This window comes from Manduca sexta, unplaced genomic scaffold, assembly GCF_014839805.1.
Source record: "Manduca sexta isolate Smith_Timp_Sample1 unplaced genomic scaffold, JHU_Msex_v1.0 HiC_scaffold_1673, whole genome shotgun sequence".
NCBI classification, from domain to species: Eukaryota; Metazoa; Arthropoda; class Insecta; order Lepidoptera; family Sphingidae; genus Manduca; species Manduca sexta.
In genome coordinates, this window is record NW_023592561.1 from 1 (window position 1) to 21,039 (window position 21,039).

Below are 21,039 nucleotides of genomic sequence, written 5' to 3' on the forward strand. Positions count from 1 at the left end.
TTGTTGACGTATATATGCTACGCACTTCAGTGTTCATGACATATCCAACGCCAAAACGAAAACAGGAAACAGTCGCGTTTATTTAACTTTGGCGTAGCATAACTTATTGTCATATTTAAAGAATATTAGCGACATTAACATTTAACGCTCTGATCTCTAGTATTAGAAAATATATATTTTTGTCATTTTCATAACTTGAATAATTTTATGATCACATTTTGTAACAAAAATCTGCCACCTGGAGATTTGAAGTGTTTTATGTGTTGTAAGTGTTGAAAGGAAATAATCTGAATTATTATAGATAATAATAATTAGTTTCTAGTGAGTAAAAAGTGTTTCCTTCGCATTAAATTCGAAGTAAACGGGAGTTTTGCAATATAAAACGAAACTGTCCGTAATGTTATATCTGTCCATGTATGGAGGGTCGGTATTACATGCCGAGGAATGTTGCAGTTATAGCTGTCGCCGATCTATCACTTTTCAAACAGGCCAATTCGAAGTAATCCAACTGTATTATTTTTTGTAAGTATTTACACCATTTATAGGTTTGAATGTAATGCTGGCCCCACACAAATGTACGAGTTTTGTCTCACTAGCAGTATATTTTCAAAAGTAGCGTATATTGACTGTTTAGTTACATAAATCGTTTGTGTATATGAAGTTAACCCCGGTTAACGTTGGCTACGTTTATTATGTCGATCATAATACGGTAAATAAATTTGCTATCATGTCTACCTGTGTTTTATTTACTGACTTACGAATCATTTTTAATCTGATGAAATAAATAGTATCAGGCGAGTTACTTACATTTTCCAATTTTGAAATGTTAGATATTGAAAAAGTATAAGAAACTCGTTCGTCACCATGAAGGCTGCAAAGTCTTTGAAACGTGGGTAGAAAATTATAATATAGAAACCGCAATAAAATCCAAAAATAGTTTTACTTCCTGCGTTTGCCTAGGACTTTATAACACTGAAATCTGAATTAGTATACTAATCAAGTTTATAAACCAAAGCCTTATCAACGTAAATTATTTCCCCAAATAAAACAAAATTAACGTTATACAATTTATTAGGTTCAACTGTCGCTATCAAGCTTGGTTTTGATCAGGAGCGGCTGCGGCTGCGCGCGGTGGGTATGGACTCGTCTTGCCGCCACAGCTTCTGGCCTCGGATCTCGATCTCCTCGTGCCACGCCTCTTGGGTTTTTCTGAAGACATTCTTGAACTTTAGTATATTCTACTCCAATCCAACTTTAGTATATTCTACTCCAATGTAGGGTACCTCAACGTTCCCAAGAATAATACGGAAAGGTTGTTATCTGAAATGGGATTTGGACCGAGTTCCAGTCGGTCTATAGTCCGAGACAAGAACAAAACACCACTTAATATACTTAATCTTTTGTAGTTGCTTCTTCCACCGATGTGATTTAATATATTTATATTTTACTATTCAATTCTCATTGGCATCTCCTGGGGGTCAGGAAGAACAGCTGCAGTATGCAGCATGTACTTACTTATTATTAATAATATTATGGAATTTCCGCTTTCTTCCCTCTCCCGAATCAAAATTTGTAATTAATCGACCCCTTTGTTAAAAGCTGACGACGATCATGTCAACTCCCACAATATTATCCTCACCTGCAATTTCAGTATAGTTGCGCAGTATTAGGGAAGACATTCTGCAGCAGCAGCAGACACGGCAGCACCACCACTGACAGGAACTGGATCTGCTCGGCGGGCTGGTTGATGCTGCGCCGGCGGTCCATCATGCTTAGTGGAGTGTAGCCCATAGCGCGCTCTTTGTCACCCTGGTGCACAAGTTGAATTAGCTATGCTGGACTGGTGGTGATTTGTTTATAGGCGTTAATTTACGCCTTAGCTTAGTGTATTAGCAGTGGCGTATTGCCAGTCCTAGCCGCTCTAGGCCCGAGGCCATCTGCCGCCCCTTTCTCTCACCCAAAATATTTAGGAAGATTATAATCATAAGGTCCGTGAGCCTTTAATTCATTAAGACACTTTGCATTTGAGTTATTTCTTGTAATTATCAGTGTTTTTTTGCCCCGATTTGCCGCTCTTATCGTCTGGCCGCCCTAGGCCCGGGCCTACTGGGCCTTAGGGCAAATCCGCCACTGTGTATTAGTATTGCGGAAAACTATTACGATGAAAATAAACTCTTTGATAACCATTAAACAGATCTCGATTCAAAACCTAAAGCAATCAGCATCTTTACTGAATCAAATTGTCGATATGATATTAAATAAATAGAAACCTGATTATAAAACTCTTCATACACAGTCTCGGTGATCGCTTTGGACACGCCAAAGGGTTTGCAGGATCCGGACAAATCGCTGGTTGTCATTAGAATGCCCTAGAAACGAATCCAATTTTATAACCACTGTTATACGTAAGTTCCAATTTTATATGACCCTTTTTAAATTAGCACACGGATACCACGTAAAACTTTTATTCGTCATAAAAGGTAAAATAGAGTAAAATACTGTCTAGAAATGACAACTCCCAACGACAACTCGTGTCGAAATCCGGATCAAGCGTTTCTTTCTTTCAAATTATACTAAAATATTAAAAGCCAAAAAGTTACGTGTATTGAGTTTACGTGGAAATAACTTTAATTTATCGACAGATCGTTAAAGTTCATTAATTTGCATAGATTATCTATGATGTTTAACCTTCAACATCCTCCGATGGTTGTTGTTGGTCCAGTCGAACGAGTGGTCTCCAAGGATTGGCGTCAACTGAGCTCGCACTTGGAAGTACACAGCTAGGTCGGTGCACAGGATATCGTACTTTATCTCTTCCATGATACGATCGCGGTCCACTATCGGGATCTTTGAGAGAATGTTCTTATCCTAACAGAAAAAATAATTTGGTTCAAAATTATAATGAACTTATAGGACCAAATATATGACCGAAGGAAAAATAAGAACGTTTTTTTTTACGTTTTTAAACGATGACAAAAAACATAAAGTAAATTTGTTAAATTATCGTTAACCATTTCCATTAATTTTGTTAATCAGCGAATTGAAAAAACACTAGACAATCTCAAAGAACAAGCCTTCAGATCTAGAGAAACTGTTAGTCAATGTAGAAACAAGTCTAAAGGTAAGTTTAAAATAGCAAGCAAGTTTTAGCAGCAATACATTGACAAAAAATTCTAAATGCCTTTACATTACAGGCAATAATTCTACACACATATAACACGTCCCAAATACTACCAGCATTAAAATTTGCAGAGGTTAACTTGGCATGATTGTTTACATGGTAAAATCGCTTGCGGAATTCAACTTTCGCATGTTATCTAAGCCTGGTTTTACGAATGTAAATTTAAAGCTAGTTACCTCAATAATCTTCTTGGCGAGGAAATAATGGTGGTACTCCAGCATGGAGGACTTGTACATGTGCGCGAGCGGATGCTTGCAGAGCGTCAGGAAGTTGTTGTTGTAACCGGGATGGTCAACGTCGTGGCACAGCCCCGACAGCATTAGGGCGGCAGTCTGGAACAATATCCAAGATAAGGGCTCTACGGTGTTTGCTAGATGGTTTGTCTTTAACAGAGGCTAAGCTACAAATATTACCGTTTTGGTTTAGTTGTGGATATAGATTGAGAGCCGGAATGCCATGGGTTGTATACTTTGGTCAGGCAACACTTCCTGCGTACCTTTCTAACATAATTGCCCAGGCATTTCATCCGCCAAGGTTAACAGAAAAGCGGCCGTGCCGGTTGTAAAACTAACGCTCTGCAATACTCGTAAAAAATATACTTAGCTGAATTCACATTGGAGTGAAATTCATAAAACGATTTATTACTAATCCAGAGTTATATTTATTTATATATTAAGTATCATAAAAGCTTACAGTGGAAATACACCAAGACGCCCGAGTGTCAAAAATAAGTCACAACAGCAACCATCTCAGTCACAAAGAGTGAAGGAAATTAAAATAGGTAGTACCCACACATCCGATGAAGTGGGATAGAGGCAGAAATTAAATAATATAAAACTTATCACTCACTTCAGCAAAATCAAAGTATCCACAATTGTCAACAAGGATCAGAAACATGGTGTGGGTGAACGTGAAGGCGTGCTCGGCGTTGTGGTACGGGTTGTGCCTGTAGCAGCGCAGCACGGTGAGCGCGAAGTCCGCGAGCGCGCCGCGGTCGAAGTTGCGGTCCGCGAACGTCTCCGTGTACATGTACACCACCAGCCCCGGCATGTCCTCCTTGCTTCCCTCGCTTATGTGGTAGTCGTAACTGGGGAAATATACCTCGTTCCAATTTATTTAGGATTGTAAACTGAGTTTACAATAACTTACATATATATCACACATTCATAACAAACAAAAAAATATTGCAATTCTGATTATATGCAACCACAACATGAGCCACATAGCAATTATACAAAAACAAAAAAAAACCGGAGCAGTATTCTTACAGCTATGTATAACTATAACTCAATAGAAATAACACTACTTTTTGAATTGTAGATTTTTATTTTATCTGACGTTTCGAAGACCTTTGCCGCTTTAGTGGTCACGGAGCGGGATGTGTTATTGGTTGTCCGAATAGTCAAAATTAAAAAAACCACGATAAAAACTAGTTTTATTTCGACGTCTAACATTCGCGTTAACATAAGGAATCAATAACTCACTTCCATTTTAGACCTAAATAATGAGATGTAGGTACTGATACCGCCAGTTCCAAATTTGTTATTTTTATCTACTTTATTTACAAACGTGAAACCCAAGGCATTAAGTATCCCTTAAGAATTTGTTACAGGAGCAACTAGACTGTAATGCTAAACGGAACTTATAGCGACCAATAATGTTTTAGAAGACCATTATATGCATAAATTGTAATTCTTGGGCAAATCAGATGTTTATGGCACACGGAAACTTCACGTCTGATATTTTGAAATATTTTATCAGTAAAAATCAACAACATGAAGGTTTACCTTCTGAAGTTGCTTGGTGGTAGAACAACACCATTAGTCTCCATTAGTTCCTCCATGTCGTGTCGACAAGGCTTTAGATGAAGACTCATTAGCTCCGAATATACTTTGTTCGTGTTTTCCTGAAAATTTGTTTCTATAGAAAATCAAGTCGATAAATATTAAAAACCATATTTGGGTTAAACAAAATTTCTTAGAATCGACTTAAGGCTTAATAAAATATATAGATGATGCACGCAGTTCCCCTTGAATGGAAGATATTTCACCGGATAAAGGTTCACTGTGTGGTTTTCTGTATGTTCTCAAACCTTCGCATATATAATATCATCTCATTATTAAGATTAATACAAACATGGTAAATCTTCCTCTGTTGCATGTTGTAGAAATGCACGATCAGCGAGCAGTAGCTGACGAACACTTTGAATATCATCTCGTCCTCTGAGTTGAACGGCTGCCCGTTCGTCTTATTTGTTAGTTGTACCACACCTGAGGACATACTTTGCATTTTCTAAACATCATTGAAAATTTCGTTTATATTCCAAAACTGTATAAAAGATGAAGTAAGGTATGATTTAAAATGGAACCGTTTTTAAAATATTTTGAGAATATTGCCTCCAACTAGGCACAACAAATACTAGTATGGATAACGTAACCAAGCTTTAACAGTTTATATGTATAACAATATCAATATGAAACAATGTGAGAAGGAACTTTGATAAGAAACCTAAATCACTAAGCAGACTATCTATAGATGAGCCCTCTACGCGAATACAAAAGAACTATTATGGCAGGGGCAAATTTCTTACCAATAACACCATGTTTATCCATAATGGGTGATGCGAGGCAGGACCGGACCACCGTGCCCGTTGTCGGATCGATCTCCTTTGTGAAGCGAGGGTCTTTGTACGCATCGCGCACGTTCAGCGTCTCACCTGTCCGCGCCACCAGACCTGCTGGCACTTGCTCTTGGCTAAGACTGTGGACATACCCAATGTTTTTTGTAATTATACGTCCCGGGGCTCTAATCTAACACTGCCATGTTAAGTCATCTTCGTGAAATTACCTTGTAATGGTATACCAATGTTTTTTATATATTATAAAATGTATTGTGCATAAATAAAGTCCATAAAATACTCACTTAATTTTGAACTTTTTCCTGGGCATAGTAGTCTTCTCAGATGCCCATCCATCATCCCACATATCAGCTAGTAAGTGCTCGCCCAGGTGATCTCGATCTATTATGAAGAAGCAGCTTCGCATCGCACCCATAAATGATTTCACGACTGCCTGGTAAAATTGGATGACGTCATTTTAATGCAAAACTGTAAAATCTTTTGAACATTCAGTTAATATGTAGTCAAACGTGGCTCTTCTACTTATGAGAGGGTGTGGGCTTTATCACGCTGGACCTTGCGTTATGTGGGCGGACTTTACATAAGTACCAAACCTCCGGTTGCACCCCTGCTCGCCCATTCGGGCGTAAAGGCGTGTTGTTTGTACGTTTTACGAACTTCCTATGGCTGATGATGGCTTGTAGAGTAATACCAGCATATCAGTAAGCATAGTGTCGATAGAGGCCAGGTCGCAGAAGTAGTTCTGCAGCAGAGTTCGCAGCTCGGTGTTGAGATGCGCGGTCTTTTGTAATGTGACGCGCGCCTGCGCCTGGTGCACCGCCGCGCCTGCCCAGCACGCCACGCTCACCACTGTGTATACCACGTTCTAGAAGATACGAAAGATTGTATGGCTGATCCGGCACATGCCTGTGTTAACATAACTAATAAGTCGGTACATAAGAGGTTTTTAAGTGGCTCCAAAGGAGACAGGTTCTCTATTATTAGAAAAAATAAATGTTTATTCAGTGACCATTTTTTTACCTCGTGGTCCAATCTTTTCGTGTTGGGTTTATTATAGTTTTAAGATGCTACCATTATTGTAGTTTGACCTTGAACTTATATGTTTTAATGAGACATTAAAACAAGCAATTTAGATAATGTTGTTTCCAATTCGTATTTTTACGTTTAAGTATATGCTCATTATTATTGTATTCTTTTAGCGTATTATTACACTTTAGGATAAAGACATAGAGCGGCTTTCCTAGTCTAGTTCGAATATAAATGCTGGGGACTACAAAGTTTCGAGATTTGATTCTCAAGTCGAACAGTATTTGGAAAATATACTTAGCTATAGCGATTCCAAAAAAAAAGCAAAACGCATTCACATCGTCTTAGATAAATCTACTTAATTATAAGCTTAATTACTTCTAAGTTTAATTATAATCCAATATGAGGTTCAATACTGGATTTAAGACCAAGAGTAACTTAATGGATGTTTGTTATTCGATACAGTGTGCGCAAAGGTTAACCGCAAATGGATATTGATTATAGGTTTGCATGTTCCATTAAGCGTGACACAGACTCTGTTTATATATGTAAATACACTACCTATGGACTATATTATTATCTCAGTGATTCAGTGGTACTTAGGCTGTGAAATTAAGTATAAATATACGCGTGGGCCGCTTCCAATAGGTCGATCTGGGAATCTTTAGAGGAAGCCCATGGTCAGCAGTGGACATCCTGCGGCTGATGATGATGATAATACGCGTGGACTATGTCGCTAGGTTCGTCGATTCATAAAGTACAGTGTCTGGGTATACCAATATGAACATGTGTCAATTGAAACCAATGTTTATATTCTACACTAGGTGATGTTTGCGGCTTCGTCTGTGTAAAAGTCTTGCCTGGTACAAAAGACCCTAAAACACTATGGCGATTCACTGTGCAACCTGTACGACGCCCAGCGCTATCTATTTAAAATTCTATTATATTCCATGCGAGCAAATTCTCGGGATAAAAGTAGCCTATATATTCTAGAATATCTAGATTTTAGAATATGGTTTACCCGTGTGCCTAATTACATCGAAATTTCTTCAGGTGTTTCTGCGATTACTTCTTAAACATCCAAACATTTTCACAAACTCCCGCATTTATAATAGATAGTAAGATTGCTGAAATCTTACATTATCATACGGTTCCGCGTAAGTCCTAAACAGCTCCAATACAGCATGACAGTCTCCATCTGGCTTGACGACGGGCATGCACAGGGCCACCTTCGCGTCCACCCACTTTAATCCTTCAGCGAACCGTCTATCGTGCGGGACGTCTTCAATAACAAGGTATTCTTTGGTGAAGGCCACGTGAGCAGCCGCTACCTTGCCTTCCTCTGCGGGGAGAAGACAGCTGTTAATCAGATGTAGGTTTATACACTATACACGTAATATGCTGCTATTTTGTCAAAAATCCTTAAGCATCATTATTCTATGCATGGTTCGCAAATTGAATATCACTTAAATAATTGTAAAGGATGTCCTTTTGTGAACTAACTACAAAAGGAGTAAAATTTCTCCATAGTTTCTTAGTTTTTAATAATATGATTAAGGTTACCTACACTTCTGTGTACTAACCAATTGGTATATTGACTTCGTGTCGCTCCGGGTTTTTTGTGGTTTGGGACATCAGAACTATCTCATTGTGTATCTTATCCACAATATACACGAATACACCTGTCACAAAATTATAATTATAGCTCAAAATATATTTTTCAATAGACCATTGCCAGATAAACTCAACAAAATTTCCATTAAGTCAGTGCACCTTTAAATAGCTGAGGAAAGGAAGAGCCTAAAGCTACTAATGCATTATATTAAAACAGACTTATGACTGTCTTCTTTTTGTAGTAATACGACCTTACCAGAGCTATTAGTAACAGTCTTCAATACCATCGCGGTCTCATACAGAAGAGCATTTAGATCGACTGTATCCTCCAAGAACACATTAAATCTGTTTATATCTAAATATTTTCCAACTTTCTCTTCTTCTTCTTTCAAACCTTTTCTCTCTATCTGAGCGTAAGGGGCTATAACCCGTCTCGTTACCTTGTCAAGTTTCTCAGAGGGGACTAGGAAGTGCGAATGGACTTTTGTCATGGGCGGCTTTTTTTGCACTATATCTTCGCTCTGATGGGCAGAGTCCAGTCTGCTTTTTGATGATTTTATATTCTTTGGCATAGGTTCGTGCATTTTGAATATTTATTAAAAATCAATGTTTATCTGAATGTGACAAATGGCAATTCTATTTTTAATTTTACTACAATACATTGTCATTGTTCTGATACAATACATTTGACTATGAACGCCAGATGAAAGAAGTTTCGATATCATGATATTCATAGATTTTTTATTTTGTTTGCAATCTTATCATATCAAAGTCTCTTTGAGATAGAATTAAATCATGGCTAATATGATTTTATTCATTATTACAACGTAGTATCATTTGTATCTTTTAAAACACTATTAGTTTGTTAAACTTCTTGAGAACACACACTCATGACTTTCATCGCGAAACGGGTAGGCAGAAGCACAACTGGTACACCCACTTTCCGCCGTTCGTATTCCATCCCACGATGTGATAGTGGGCTATTGCCATATCAGGCACGAGTTTCAGACTCCGGGCTAATATTGCGTAGAAAAACCCAATATAACTTTGCTCGCCCCGGATATCGAACCTGAACCTTAGCACTGCAGAAGTACCATAATACAACTATGCAACCGAGGCAGGCAGTCTTTACTTTTTTGAAATCCATCAAATTTGTGTATGTTCATATAAATAGAAAAGTCATTTTTACTGTTCTCCGAAACATAATAGTGAGAAAATAATATATATTATAGAATAATTTTGTAACATCTAGAAAGCAAGATAAAAATAAAAAAACAACAATAATCAGCGAAGTCAGACTTTTATTAATAAAAAAAATACTTCATTTCCCCATTAATTTCTTTAGTCTTTTTTCGTATTTTGCATTGTTGATTTTTTGTGTGCCTAAGACCATTTTGAAAACCAGTTAATTCAATTTCATCGTGTATACCTATTGTATAAATATATTGTAACGTTAAAAGAAAAAACAAGTCTATCAGATAATTCACATTTATTTCATTGCAAACACTACTAATACAAAATATATTTATGAACAGATTTAAAACCAAGCAAATCAGTGATTTTATTGCTAAAATAATTGGCAGTACCATTTACACTATTATTTACGTCAATTCAAATGATGTGGCCATACACTTTATTTACTTAGAGAAGTGGAACGAGCAGTCCAAAATGTCACAAATATGTCTAGGCTCGAAGGACCAAATTTCTCGATACCCTAATTAGGGAACTAGGTTGTCGATATGAAGCACCGATTATTTCTCGCGAAATGAGAATGTCGGGTAATTCACACACTCGAGGGAATCAACTACTGTCACATCATACAACCTCTTAGAAAATTAGGAACTTAAACATGATGCTCAGATCCAACATTACGGCAGAGTAGTTTCATAAAAAAAAATATTTTAAATCATAAGCAAGGAACTTTAAAGTTCTTATTCCATTGACAAGACAGCATATAAAATATTGCTGCACTGCCAGTTTCTACTATGCATTAACAGTGAGAGGACCATTTATAAATGCAGTCTTTAGTTAAGTATAATGCCTGACATGTTACTTGAGATCCGTCACTGTTAAAAAATGTGGAAAAAATCCTATTTGCCACATTTATTAAAACACAAAATCATGCATTTATCTCCGAACGGGTATGCAGAGACGTAATCAGGGTACCCACTTTTCGCAAGTGTGTTCCATCCCATGATGTGATAGCCATATCGGGCACAAATTCAGGTCTCCGGGCTGATACTGAGCGGAAAACCCTTAATATCACTTTGCCCGCCCCGGGATTCGAACCCTGGACCTCAAAGCGCTGCCTTACCGCGCATGCAGTACAACTACGCCACGTTATTTTCATCTCTATATTCTAAAAAGTTTCTGTCCAAGGGTAGTACACTTATAGAACACTGATCTAAGTCTTATTTATTACCAATGCTCCAGAAAAGAGGACTAAGCTTAAACCAACAAATCATTACTTAAATGACACTTTGTTAGACCTGAATTCATACACCTAGTTAGCGCACACTGCGGAAAAGTAGTCCAATACATTTTCATCATTCCAAATATACCAAGTGTAATTCGCAGTGCGCGGTAACTTTTAGAAAAATAAATACTACAAACATTGATTGTCTAAGACCGAATTTTTCAATGATCAGATAAAATTTATTCACTGGAAAAAGTGCAACACAAACGAAATTAAAATGACAGTTGTATGTATAAAGTTGTCAATTTGTTTTACTTTTATGTATAGTCAGGTTACAACTTATTTAATGATAACGTTAATCTGACGTTTGAAAAATTTGTCCATAAGGTAATGAATAACACGTAAGACGTTTTCAAAGCGCAAACTATAATCCAATTTCTATTTAATTCCAACAATGATTCTCGAAACATACAAGTCTACAATTACAGTGAGGATATGCGGAAAAAACTGTGTGGTATTTTTTCGCAAAATCAATCCGTATGAAATCGTATGGTAGAGCGCACAATGCAAAAAATATACGAACGGTAGTAACGGTAATATTGTTATGTTGGAAAATCCGCACCACACCAATTTTTTCACAAGCTACTACTATATACCCGAAAAATTAAACACCCAATATCTTAACAATATATTTACAAACTTAAATCATTTTATGTACAATAATGCACCTTTTATTTAAAGCGCAAAAAAATATTAGTTCCTACAACTTATCACATTTTTTTTACAAAACCATTTTATTAAGTATAATATCATTTTAAGAATTATTTTCGATACATAATATGTGTGAATAAAACACTGATATTTTAAGTTCTGAAAAGTTTTATATACATCAGCATAAAATGATAAATATAAATTACGAATCTTTTGTCTCAATATAGTAAGATTGCAGATAAAAAAAAGTACTTGTACTAAGGTTTAAAATAATTCTGTACGCAAATGAACCTGTTAAATCTTGTTGGGATTTGTACAGGCAGAGGCTAAAATATATCAGATTGTTTTCAAAGATGCATGCAATACATACCACTGGTCATCCACTATTACGGACTCACCTTAAAAAATCAAACAATTCCACGATCTCCGAAAATGCGATTTCGCTGCAATATTTTCAACTCACACACACATACACAACTTCACGCATTTATCCCCGAAGGGGTATGCAGAGGCACAACCAAGGCACCCACTTTTTGCCAAGTGTGTTCTGTCCCATAGTGTGATAGGGGGCGAGCCTATAGCCATATCGAGCACAAATTCCAGACTCCGGGCTAATACTGACCAGGAAATCCCAAATATCACTTTGCCCGACCTTGGATTCGAACCCAGGACCTCAGGGCGCTGTCGTACCGCGCATGCAGTATAACTACGCCACGTTATTTTCATCTCTATATTCTAAAAAGTTTCTGTCCAAGGGTAATACACTTATAGAACACTGATCTAAGTCTTATTTATTACCAATGCGCCATATAAGAGGACTAAGCTTAAACCAAAAAATCATTACTTAATTTGTATGCAATTATTAAATAAGTGCATCCACGATTCGGTGAGGTTACTATCCCATACAATATAACATTGAATCCTTATTTTACAAAATTTCTACCAAATGATCTTTACAACAGCACATTTAGAATACCTATTGAAGATATTTACAAGTTCCTTATTTCTACATATTTGGATGACAAAACATACACCTATCAATCAGACACGAATGGTCAAAATTCCCCAAATAGACCTTGTCACTAGAGATAATATCAAAATTATGAAGGTCAATAATATTCTTATTTCAAACCCGAAATACGCGACGTTTTTTAATCATGTAACTGACGCTAAGCAACTGAAGATCGCCAACGTAAATTACGTCATAATGTTGCAAGGTACTTTGGCGCACGTCTTAACTATTATCACCATTGTTAATAAACAATCAATTTTAAGCTTCAACCCAATACTGAGCATAAACCAATCAAAATTCGTCACTTGTAAGCATGTCAAATAAATTTTGTTCTGATTGGTTAATTTTTATGATGGATTTAATAAAGCCATTGACATGTTTATTGAAATCAACAGTCTATGGCAGTCACATTACCTTTATTAACATTTCATATGATAAAAATAAAAACAATTGTAGACAAATTGGCCTAAGCCTTTCTTTATCTAGGCTATTTTACTTAAATACTCCTATTTACATTCCCCTTGTATCATGAGTATTAAAAATTCACTAACAAGACAACACTGTGGTTGCTAACAAATACTAGAGCTGCCATGAGATTTTTCTAATACAGTAATTAATTGTACACCCAATACATTTATAGATGTTTTTTTACAGTTAAGTGTAATTATTGTAAAAAAGGTATGAAAGAACATTGTGACACAATATATCATTTATGAAGGATATAAATAATAGGATGATAGCATCTCTTTTACTAACAAACTTACATTTTTAAAACATTTTCGTATTATATATTGTGTTTTAAATTTAATTAAATATGAAATTTCTACTCCATATAACAAAGGCCCATTATGAGACAAAACGAAGCTAATGACACCTTTGGGAATAAGGGTGTGAAAAAATGTAATATTAATTACATAATTATATTTAAAAGAGCTTTCGCTATTCATTGGTTCTAGGAATACATGCTAAAAATTGTTATAAATTTAATTTAGTCTGTGTTTTATTTTAAAATTAACTTTCCTTGTACGACACATTATGCACATTCTATGATTTTCCTAAAAATTTTTTGTACCATTTATAATCTACATCAAATCAAATCATAGTGCAGTTAACCGTTCACATTAAGATGACATTAAACATAATCAGTCTTACTTATTAACTTGTTTTACCGTTAACAGGTGGTTAGGTATGGCTTAAATAGCTATCAGAAACATCACCAGTTCCTAGTTTAAACCTTATTAAGAGGCAAGATAATAGGTTTTGACTTACAGCTGATCAAGTAAATTTGTGTTTTAACTAAACATAGCTTAGCATATTTTTTATAAGTAAGACTGAATACTATAATGACCCACTGATACTATAATTTGGTATTGGAAACATGAAATTCGCATATAGCTAAGCCAAATAATCCAAACCATAGTGAAATATCCTCTAAGTGTTGGTCATATTTGAGTTTGTTACCTTACAGTATCATCAGTACATATAAACATAAAAAGAAGTGATGTTTTCTCTGTTTTGTGTCCATGTTTATGGCCATGTAATTGGCTTCCGTTCTTTCTTAGGTGGAGGGCTGTCTGTAGCTGGTGTCGACTGGAACCAAAACATGAGTTTTTATGATGTTTATCTTTATTTTTGGTATGTAATGATAAAAAGATCTAATACATTGTAGCATAGATATATAATGAAGAGCATATTGTTTTAGGGGATGTGTACACATTTTAGTTTTGAGTATATTCTAGTTTAGAATAAAAACAATAGCTCACCTCTAAACATATTTTCCTTTTGTTATTGTTGTCAATATCAATTGGGTCTGGGAAGGATACTTTGTGCTCTAGTTTAATCCTTTTCCCATGGCCTGCTAGGACTTCAGGACACGGTTTTAACCTGTCCGTATTCATTCGAGCCATTTTTTTGTGTTGATTGTTATTCATTAGAATAATATTTTTCACCGGCTCCGGACTCATCGGCCGGGCTTTGTTTAATATTTTTCCTCTGCCTGAATCTCTGTATTTCCTTTGCCCATAAGGCACACAATAGTTGTGGAATAAATCTAAAAGCTCGTCTCTTTGCATATTTTCAATGTTAGGAATCCGCAGTTGCCGCTAAAATGAAAATATTAGGTTATTTTTATGGCTTATTTATTTACAAACTGCCTTGAACTACGTTTTCCGCTACCTGCAGTATTATATGAATAAGTTGTTGATTATTTAAAAACTCCGGATGCAATAGCATCTCAAATGGTATAGCCATTATTTTAAGTATAAAACATCACAAACATAAAGATTACAAAAAGGAAAACTATTTTTGGGAAAACTGCCGCCTTCGACAGCTGACACTTGACAGTTTGCAAATATTGATAGATCAGACAACACAGATAATAATCAGACTACAGATAATAAAATATGTTAACTTATAAATTCAAAGATCAACTTTAATACATTACATATTTATAAATAAAATCAATAAGCATACACGTATAAAAATGCAGAATCTAGAGTAAAACTTATCCAAATGTTCATTTTTGTTGCGTTATGTGTTTTAAACCCGTCATTGTATCGTTTTATAATAGCAGTGTAGTGTGAAGTAGTGTAGTGTTGCTACTTATCAATAACGATTAAGATAGCAAGTAGTTATCTCATCCAAAAACTAAGTTAGTTATAATAATATTCGCTTACTTTTAATAATAAAAATAAACACTTTTCATTTAAAGACTGTTTCTGTTATAATAATATAAACAAACAAAAAATTAAAATTTAATAACGTATTTTTTTTATAAAATACGTTATTTTATTTTACCTGACTATTAAGTCCACCGACAATTTCTCGCGGCTTCACCTGCAGTAAAAGCCTTTCCCACTAAAAAAGTCACTAAAACATAATACGAAGCTAGCGCAATCTATTAAAAAATACATTATGTTTCGTAGGAATAAATCACAAAGATAATATAAAGCAAAGAGAATATAATCACTACGTTTTAAGAGACAGGACTTAGTACAAAGTAATAAAATCGAATTTACATGGCGTATCAATACCAATATCACGGAAGAATACGTCAGGAACGTCAAATAACAATACTACCAACTGAACAAAATACATAGTGGTGAGCACTTTTATCGATATCGATAAATTCTACTGGTGGGAATCGACGCTAAAGCTACTTTGATAAAATTCATATAATGTATTTTCGAGTCCACATTATCAATCCAACTCGCAATATACAGTGAACATTTTAGCACTATAATTACAAGGCTGGACTAAAATGAGGACTCAAAATGAAAAGCTTTCACATGTTGAATAATAATTGTATTTTAAAATAAAATCCTTCATTCACCATGTAGGCGAATATAGTTGCACTTATGATAGGTCAAGTTACAATGAGAATATTTAATTATAAAGTCAAAGGATGGTGACACTTCTTTGTCGCACTTCTCTTGAAAGATATTATCATTTGTGCAATAATTGTTTATAAAAACATGGCACGGAAATTCAAACAACATTTCATCAGGAAGTGGATCAGCTTTCAAATTTTTCGATGGTATGGCTGACTTTCTAAGGCGATTGTTCTTTTTATTAAAATCTTTGTTATTAAAGTGAGAACCACACACATATTTCAAAGTATGCAGCTTTTCTATGGGAACATATATCAAATCTTCTTTTCCCACAACCTGAACTCACTTTCGGCATCTGGAAATATTTTTAATTGTAAATAAATTGCTTATTAAATTATATTTAAGCCTAAAATCATAAACAGTGCCCAGGCACATTGATTGCTCAACGCATTTTTAAGTACACACATACACACATACACGAATTTAGTATTTTTTGTCCTGATGATCAGTCATCAGGACTTACTATACTATCTTACTAATATTACAAAGCGTGTGCATGCAATTGTATGTTTATTATTCGTACCCGCAAAAAATCTAAAATGATTGCGATTAAACTTGGTATGTAGATAGTTAGAATTACTACTTTTTATTTACACTATGTTCCCACAGAATCTGGACTTAAATAGGTGAAACCATGGAGGGCAAATTGATTAATAAATTTAAACAGGTATCGATATCGATAATAATGACAACATCACTAGTAACATAATGGTAATTAGAAAATGAGAATTTTTATTATTTCTAAGCTACTTTATTTACGCGATGACTAAAACATCTAATTAATGCTTATCTGACCTCATCCAATGGAAATTTCGCCATAAACATTCTGCTTTTGTGATTTATTCGACTGGCTCGATCTCCACAAATTTCACACGTAATGAAACGTTTTTGGTGGCATGTCTTTAAAACGTATTCACTTACACCAACAAAAACACTTTTTGGTATATTTTTACTTGTTTGAATAACAAATAATACAATCATAAATCAATAAAACACAAATGTATTCCAAAACGTCAGGAAGTAAACAAACAATAATAATGGCGGTGAGGAATAGAAAGAGAAACTGTACTGAGAGAGAGAGATAGCAGTATCCGCCATTAAATGCCATGTCAATTCCATACAAAAGATTTTTTGTTCCTTGTTGCGCTAGGCTGATATAAAGTAGCCTATGTATTAATTTTATCCGTGTGTCAAATTTCGTTTATTTCAGTAAAAAAAAAAAGATAAGATAAGTGAGGTTAGCTGTAAAACTAGTAGCTTTTACACCTCATTGACGTTAAAAAATAAATGTAATCTATTTTTTACAAATAGAATATTTTTTACAATCAGACACTTTGTAATAAACTGTAAGATTAATAAAAAATTATTAATATTTTTCTATTCATATTTTAAAAAAAATATGTTTTCTATACGAACACTTAAATTATTGATAACGTTACAAAAGTAGCTATTATAACTTATAAGAATAGTTGAGAATTCATTAATTTGTTATACGTTTTTAACGAGCAGCACTAAGTCTGCAGTTCTCTAGTTGGCTGTGGTCGCTGTCACAGATCGGTGCTATTTGTCATTTATCTGCTTCGATTGTTTGCTTTTACTGTTTCCTAACGTTTTATTTTTTACTCGAAGGAATTAAATTCAAAATAAGTTACACTAAATTTAGATCTTCACATAGTTTAGTTACCTCGACCTGTGTGATTAATTTAATAAATTTAGCATTTCTTTGTCGCTGAGCGTTAAATTTTATTTTTCCAGTTACCCTAAATAAAATTTTGTTTTATAATAATAAACACGGTGATAGTAGCTGTCGCGACATATAACGTAGTTCAAATGATAATTGCCGGTTCAGTATCGATGAGAGAACTTGGTGTGTGCGCGCGGACTCGGTGGGATGATGTTGTTATTCGGCGCCTTGGCGATCGGGATGATCACGGGGCTGAACGTCACCACCGAGGTGCCGCCGAGCACTGAACTCGCGGAGCCTAGCACAACGGAGACGGGGAGATGGGCCTGCTGGAGACGACGCGGCTGTCGGGCCCCACGAGCGACCTGGTGAACGTGACCGCGCACGAGCGGCCCTCGATGTGGGACTTGTACTTGCACCACTGCCCCAAGTGGCGGCCGATGAACCACGTGTTCTTCCAAGTGGCGAACGTGTTGTTCCTGCTTTCGTTCCTGGCGCCGCACACGCCGAGCGGGCTGCTGTGGCTGCGTGTGGCCCTGATGCTGGCGTGCGCCTTCTCCGGCATGTGGGCGTGGAGCGTCGAGTGCTACCTGGACGCCGTGCTGTGGAACAGTGCTTTCATACTGATCAACTTTGTATATTTCTCAGTGCAGTTCTATCTCATGAGACCTATTAAGTTCCACAAGGATATTGAGGAGGTGAGTTTGTTTTCAACTAACTTGATTTATTTATTCTGAAATCAATAGTAGACAAATTTTCCTATATGTTGTAAAGCATGGCTATTCTGTAAGGGACAAAACTTCTCTCAAATTATTATTTTAATGAATCGCTTGCTTCAACCTTTCACGGTATTTTTTTTTTTATTAAACTAAAATTCGCCTTTATCGTAGGTAATAAAATCTCAAGCAAAAACTGAACCAATATTTTTTTAAAGACATGAAAGCACTCATTATACATCCATTCGGTGAAAATATACAACTTTATTGACCCTAAATTTTAATTATGCCTACAACAATATAATTACTTGTACATTGTATAAAGATTCAGAAACATTAAAATATGGTCTACTTGAAAGTTTACTCATTTAGATCCTTGTAAACATGTAAATGAAAGTCAAAACTGGATCTTTAAACAGAGTAACATTTTCAACTTCATAAAAAAAGTAAACACATATTCATCATGTGAAAAACAAAAGGGAAATTATATTTGCTTTAATTGATAAGCACAGGTGTATTATGTAGAATGATGTCTTATAAAACATGATAATTTTCATTATGTTGGCAATATTGCACTATTTGGTATAATTTTTTGTAGATATTTAAATATATTTAATGCCTACCATCCTTCTGTGTTATTATCATAATGATAAGTATGTTACAGACACTGCATAATATTTCTTTAAGTTTTTTTTTTTTATATTCTTTTAATTGTTTAATACGGGAGATTCAAGTCTCAAAGGTCATATAATTATAAAATTCTATGCATTTGATAAGAGCTGACAAGCTTATCATAATAAGTTGTGTTATCAGTTATCAAACACATTATGTGGTCTATTTACTTCATAAACACCCATAACACGCTCTGAGTACAAACAAATATGTACTTACTTTTTTATAACAAATAATGTATGGTGAAATTTATGTATTGTAATTTAGATATTAAAAAAATATATATTTTTTTCTCTTGCATATGATTGTTAGATGTTTTTGTAATAATACAAAGGTCAAAGTATTTGTGCCTTGGGGGAGTGTGAGCATCGGGGGAAGGAAACTGCTCCTCCCTCTGGCTTCAACACAATTACACATGTTACTATGTACATACTTATATACATTTGTTGAATATTATTATTATTGGAACTACCCCTTCCAGGTCAAATTTTGATATTTCCCCCTCTCACTTGAAACCTGGCTATGCCCATGCAGCCAGTAATGTGGAAAGTGTCATAAACATTGAAAAACATGATTACTTAAACTTTACTATATAGAACAGACCTTTAATGTTTATAAGTAAGTTGTGTGTTTTGATTTTTTGACTTTGAATATATATTCTATAAATTAGTACAGCATCATTAACTAATGGCCTAAGTTTACACAAACAATAAGTGATGGAACATAATTATGTGCTGATGTGGTGTTTATAATACAACATTTGGAATGTATTATTTGTATTATTAGACATTTAACAAAACAAACACTTAAATAATCATGTAATTTCGGTAAATATTATATTAGTCAAATATACACAGCCTGATAAAAGCTGTCTAAGATTTAATGATACACTCTAAAAAATTCATAGTTTAATAGCTTTATCCAGAGGATTATAAAGATTCCCTTATGATTAATTCTTAGTTTTCGGTCCCTACACCTGCAACAATATTGGAAAAAAGTCTACATCTTACGCTGGTACAAAGGGTGTAGCTACTGCCGTATCAATAATACAGGGCCCTTGCGTCTTAGGGGCCCCTCTTGGCGCACATTAAATTAAGTACACCCAAAACTTCGTACTGCCCTGAAAGGCCCCTTATAAAATTATATAGGGCCCCTCTATCGCAAGCAACCCCACTGGCTAGTGCTCAAGTTTTAGTCTGTTATACCTATCTCTAATAACAAGCTTCTACTACACCCTTTTTAGTCCTACAATATAATTATCTGTAGCAATTAGTAATGACGTAGCTGAAAGTGTTCCTGTAAGTGAATGAATTTGCATACTCAGAGCAATTGTTTCAGTTTGACGCGTTTAATCGAACAAATCTGATCTTTTTTTATTACAATAAACGAGACGAGTTTTTAGATGCACCTACCTTGTTTATCTGTGCACCACCCTAAGGTCGACTTTTAGAAAATGCCTCTGGCATAAAATCCGCCTATATACTTATCTGTATATAAAGTGTATAAATAAATAAATATAAATGATGGTAAGCGACCGCCCATAAACTATAGTAACAGTTTCAGAACTTCATTTACAAGACACTGTTTGGCATTGCACTGCACTCGTCACCCTGATAGATAAGTTATCATATTATGGAATAATTACGCTGATTGTCCATAACAATGCTAAATAACTTACATAATTATATTATACGATGATGTTTCACCTCGAAACGTTTGCTCATTCGTGTAACTCTTGCATATTTTAAATAATTTAAATATTGACATTGAAAAGTATCCTTGTAGCTCGCAAGTCGTGATTTTTTACTATCTCGGAGCAAACATGTAACGTACCGTACTGATAGCGTTGATAATGCTCTCTGATTAATTTATTACCGTTACGAATGGTGTAATTAGTGTCGCGTCTTATCAAGCACGCGGAATGATGCTAATTACCGACGATTTATTTATATAGAAATTAGCTTTTGCTCGCGGCTTCGC

At 35.1% G+C, this 21,039-nt stretch overlaps 2 protein-coding genes across 2 annotated transcripts; one reads left to right on the forward strand and one right to left on the reverse strand.

Annotated features, from left to right (window-relative positions):
• Positions 1-1,654: 1,654 nt before the first annotated feature.
• LOC119191590 (cAMP and cAMP-inhibited cGMP 3',5'-cyclic phosphodiesterase 10A-like) lies at positions 1,655-9,130 on the reverse strand (the record flags this gene model as incomplete). Its single annotated transcript, XM_037445479.1, is given in 13 exon segments — positions 1,655-1,809; positions 2,271-2,369; positions 2,689-2,868; positions 3,358-3,513; positions 4,031-4,268; positions 4,969-5,087; positions 5,318-5,451; positions 5,772-5,941; positions 6,104-6,252; positions 6,511-6,684; positions 7,985-8,187; positions 8,429-8,527; positions 8,716-9,130. Coding segments are annotated over 13 exon segments (2,204 nt in total), but the record flags the coding sequence as incomplete, so codon positions are not given.
• An 8,861-nt stretch (positions 9,131-17,991) lies between these two features.
• Positions 17,992-18,369, forward strand: LOC119191591 (blood vessel epicardial substance-B-like; the record flags this gene model as incomplete). The annotated part of the gene is made up of 1 exon (XM_037445480.1): positions 17,992-18,369. A coding segment is annotated over exon 1 (378 nt), but the record flags the coding sequence as incomplete, so codon positions are not given.
• Between the last annotated feature and the right edge of the window lie 2,670 nt (positions 18,370-21,039).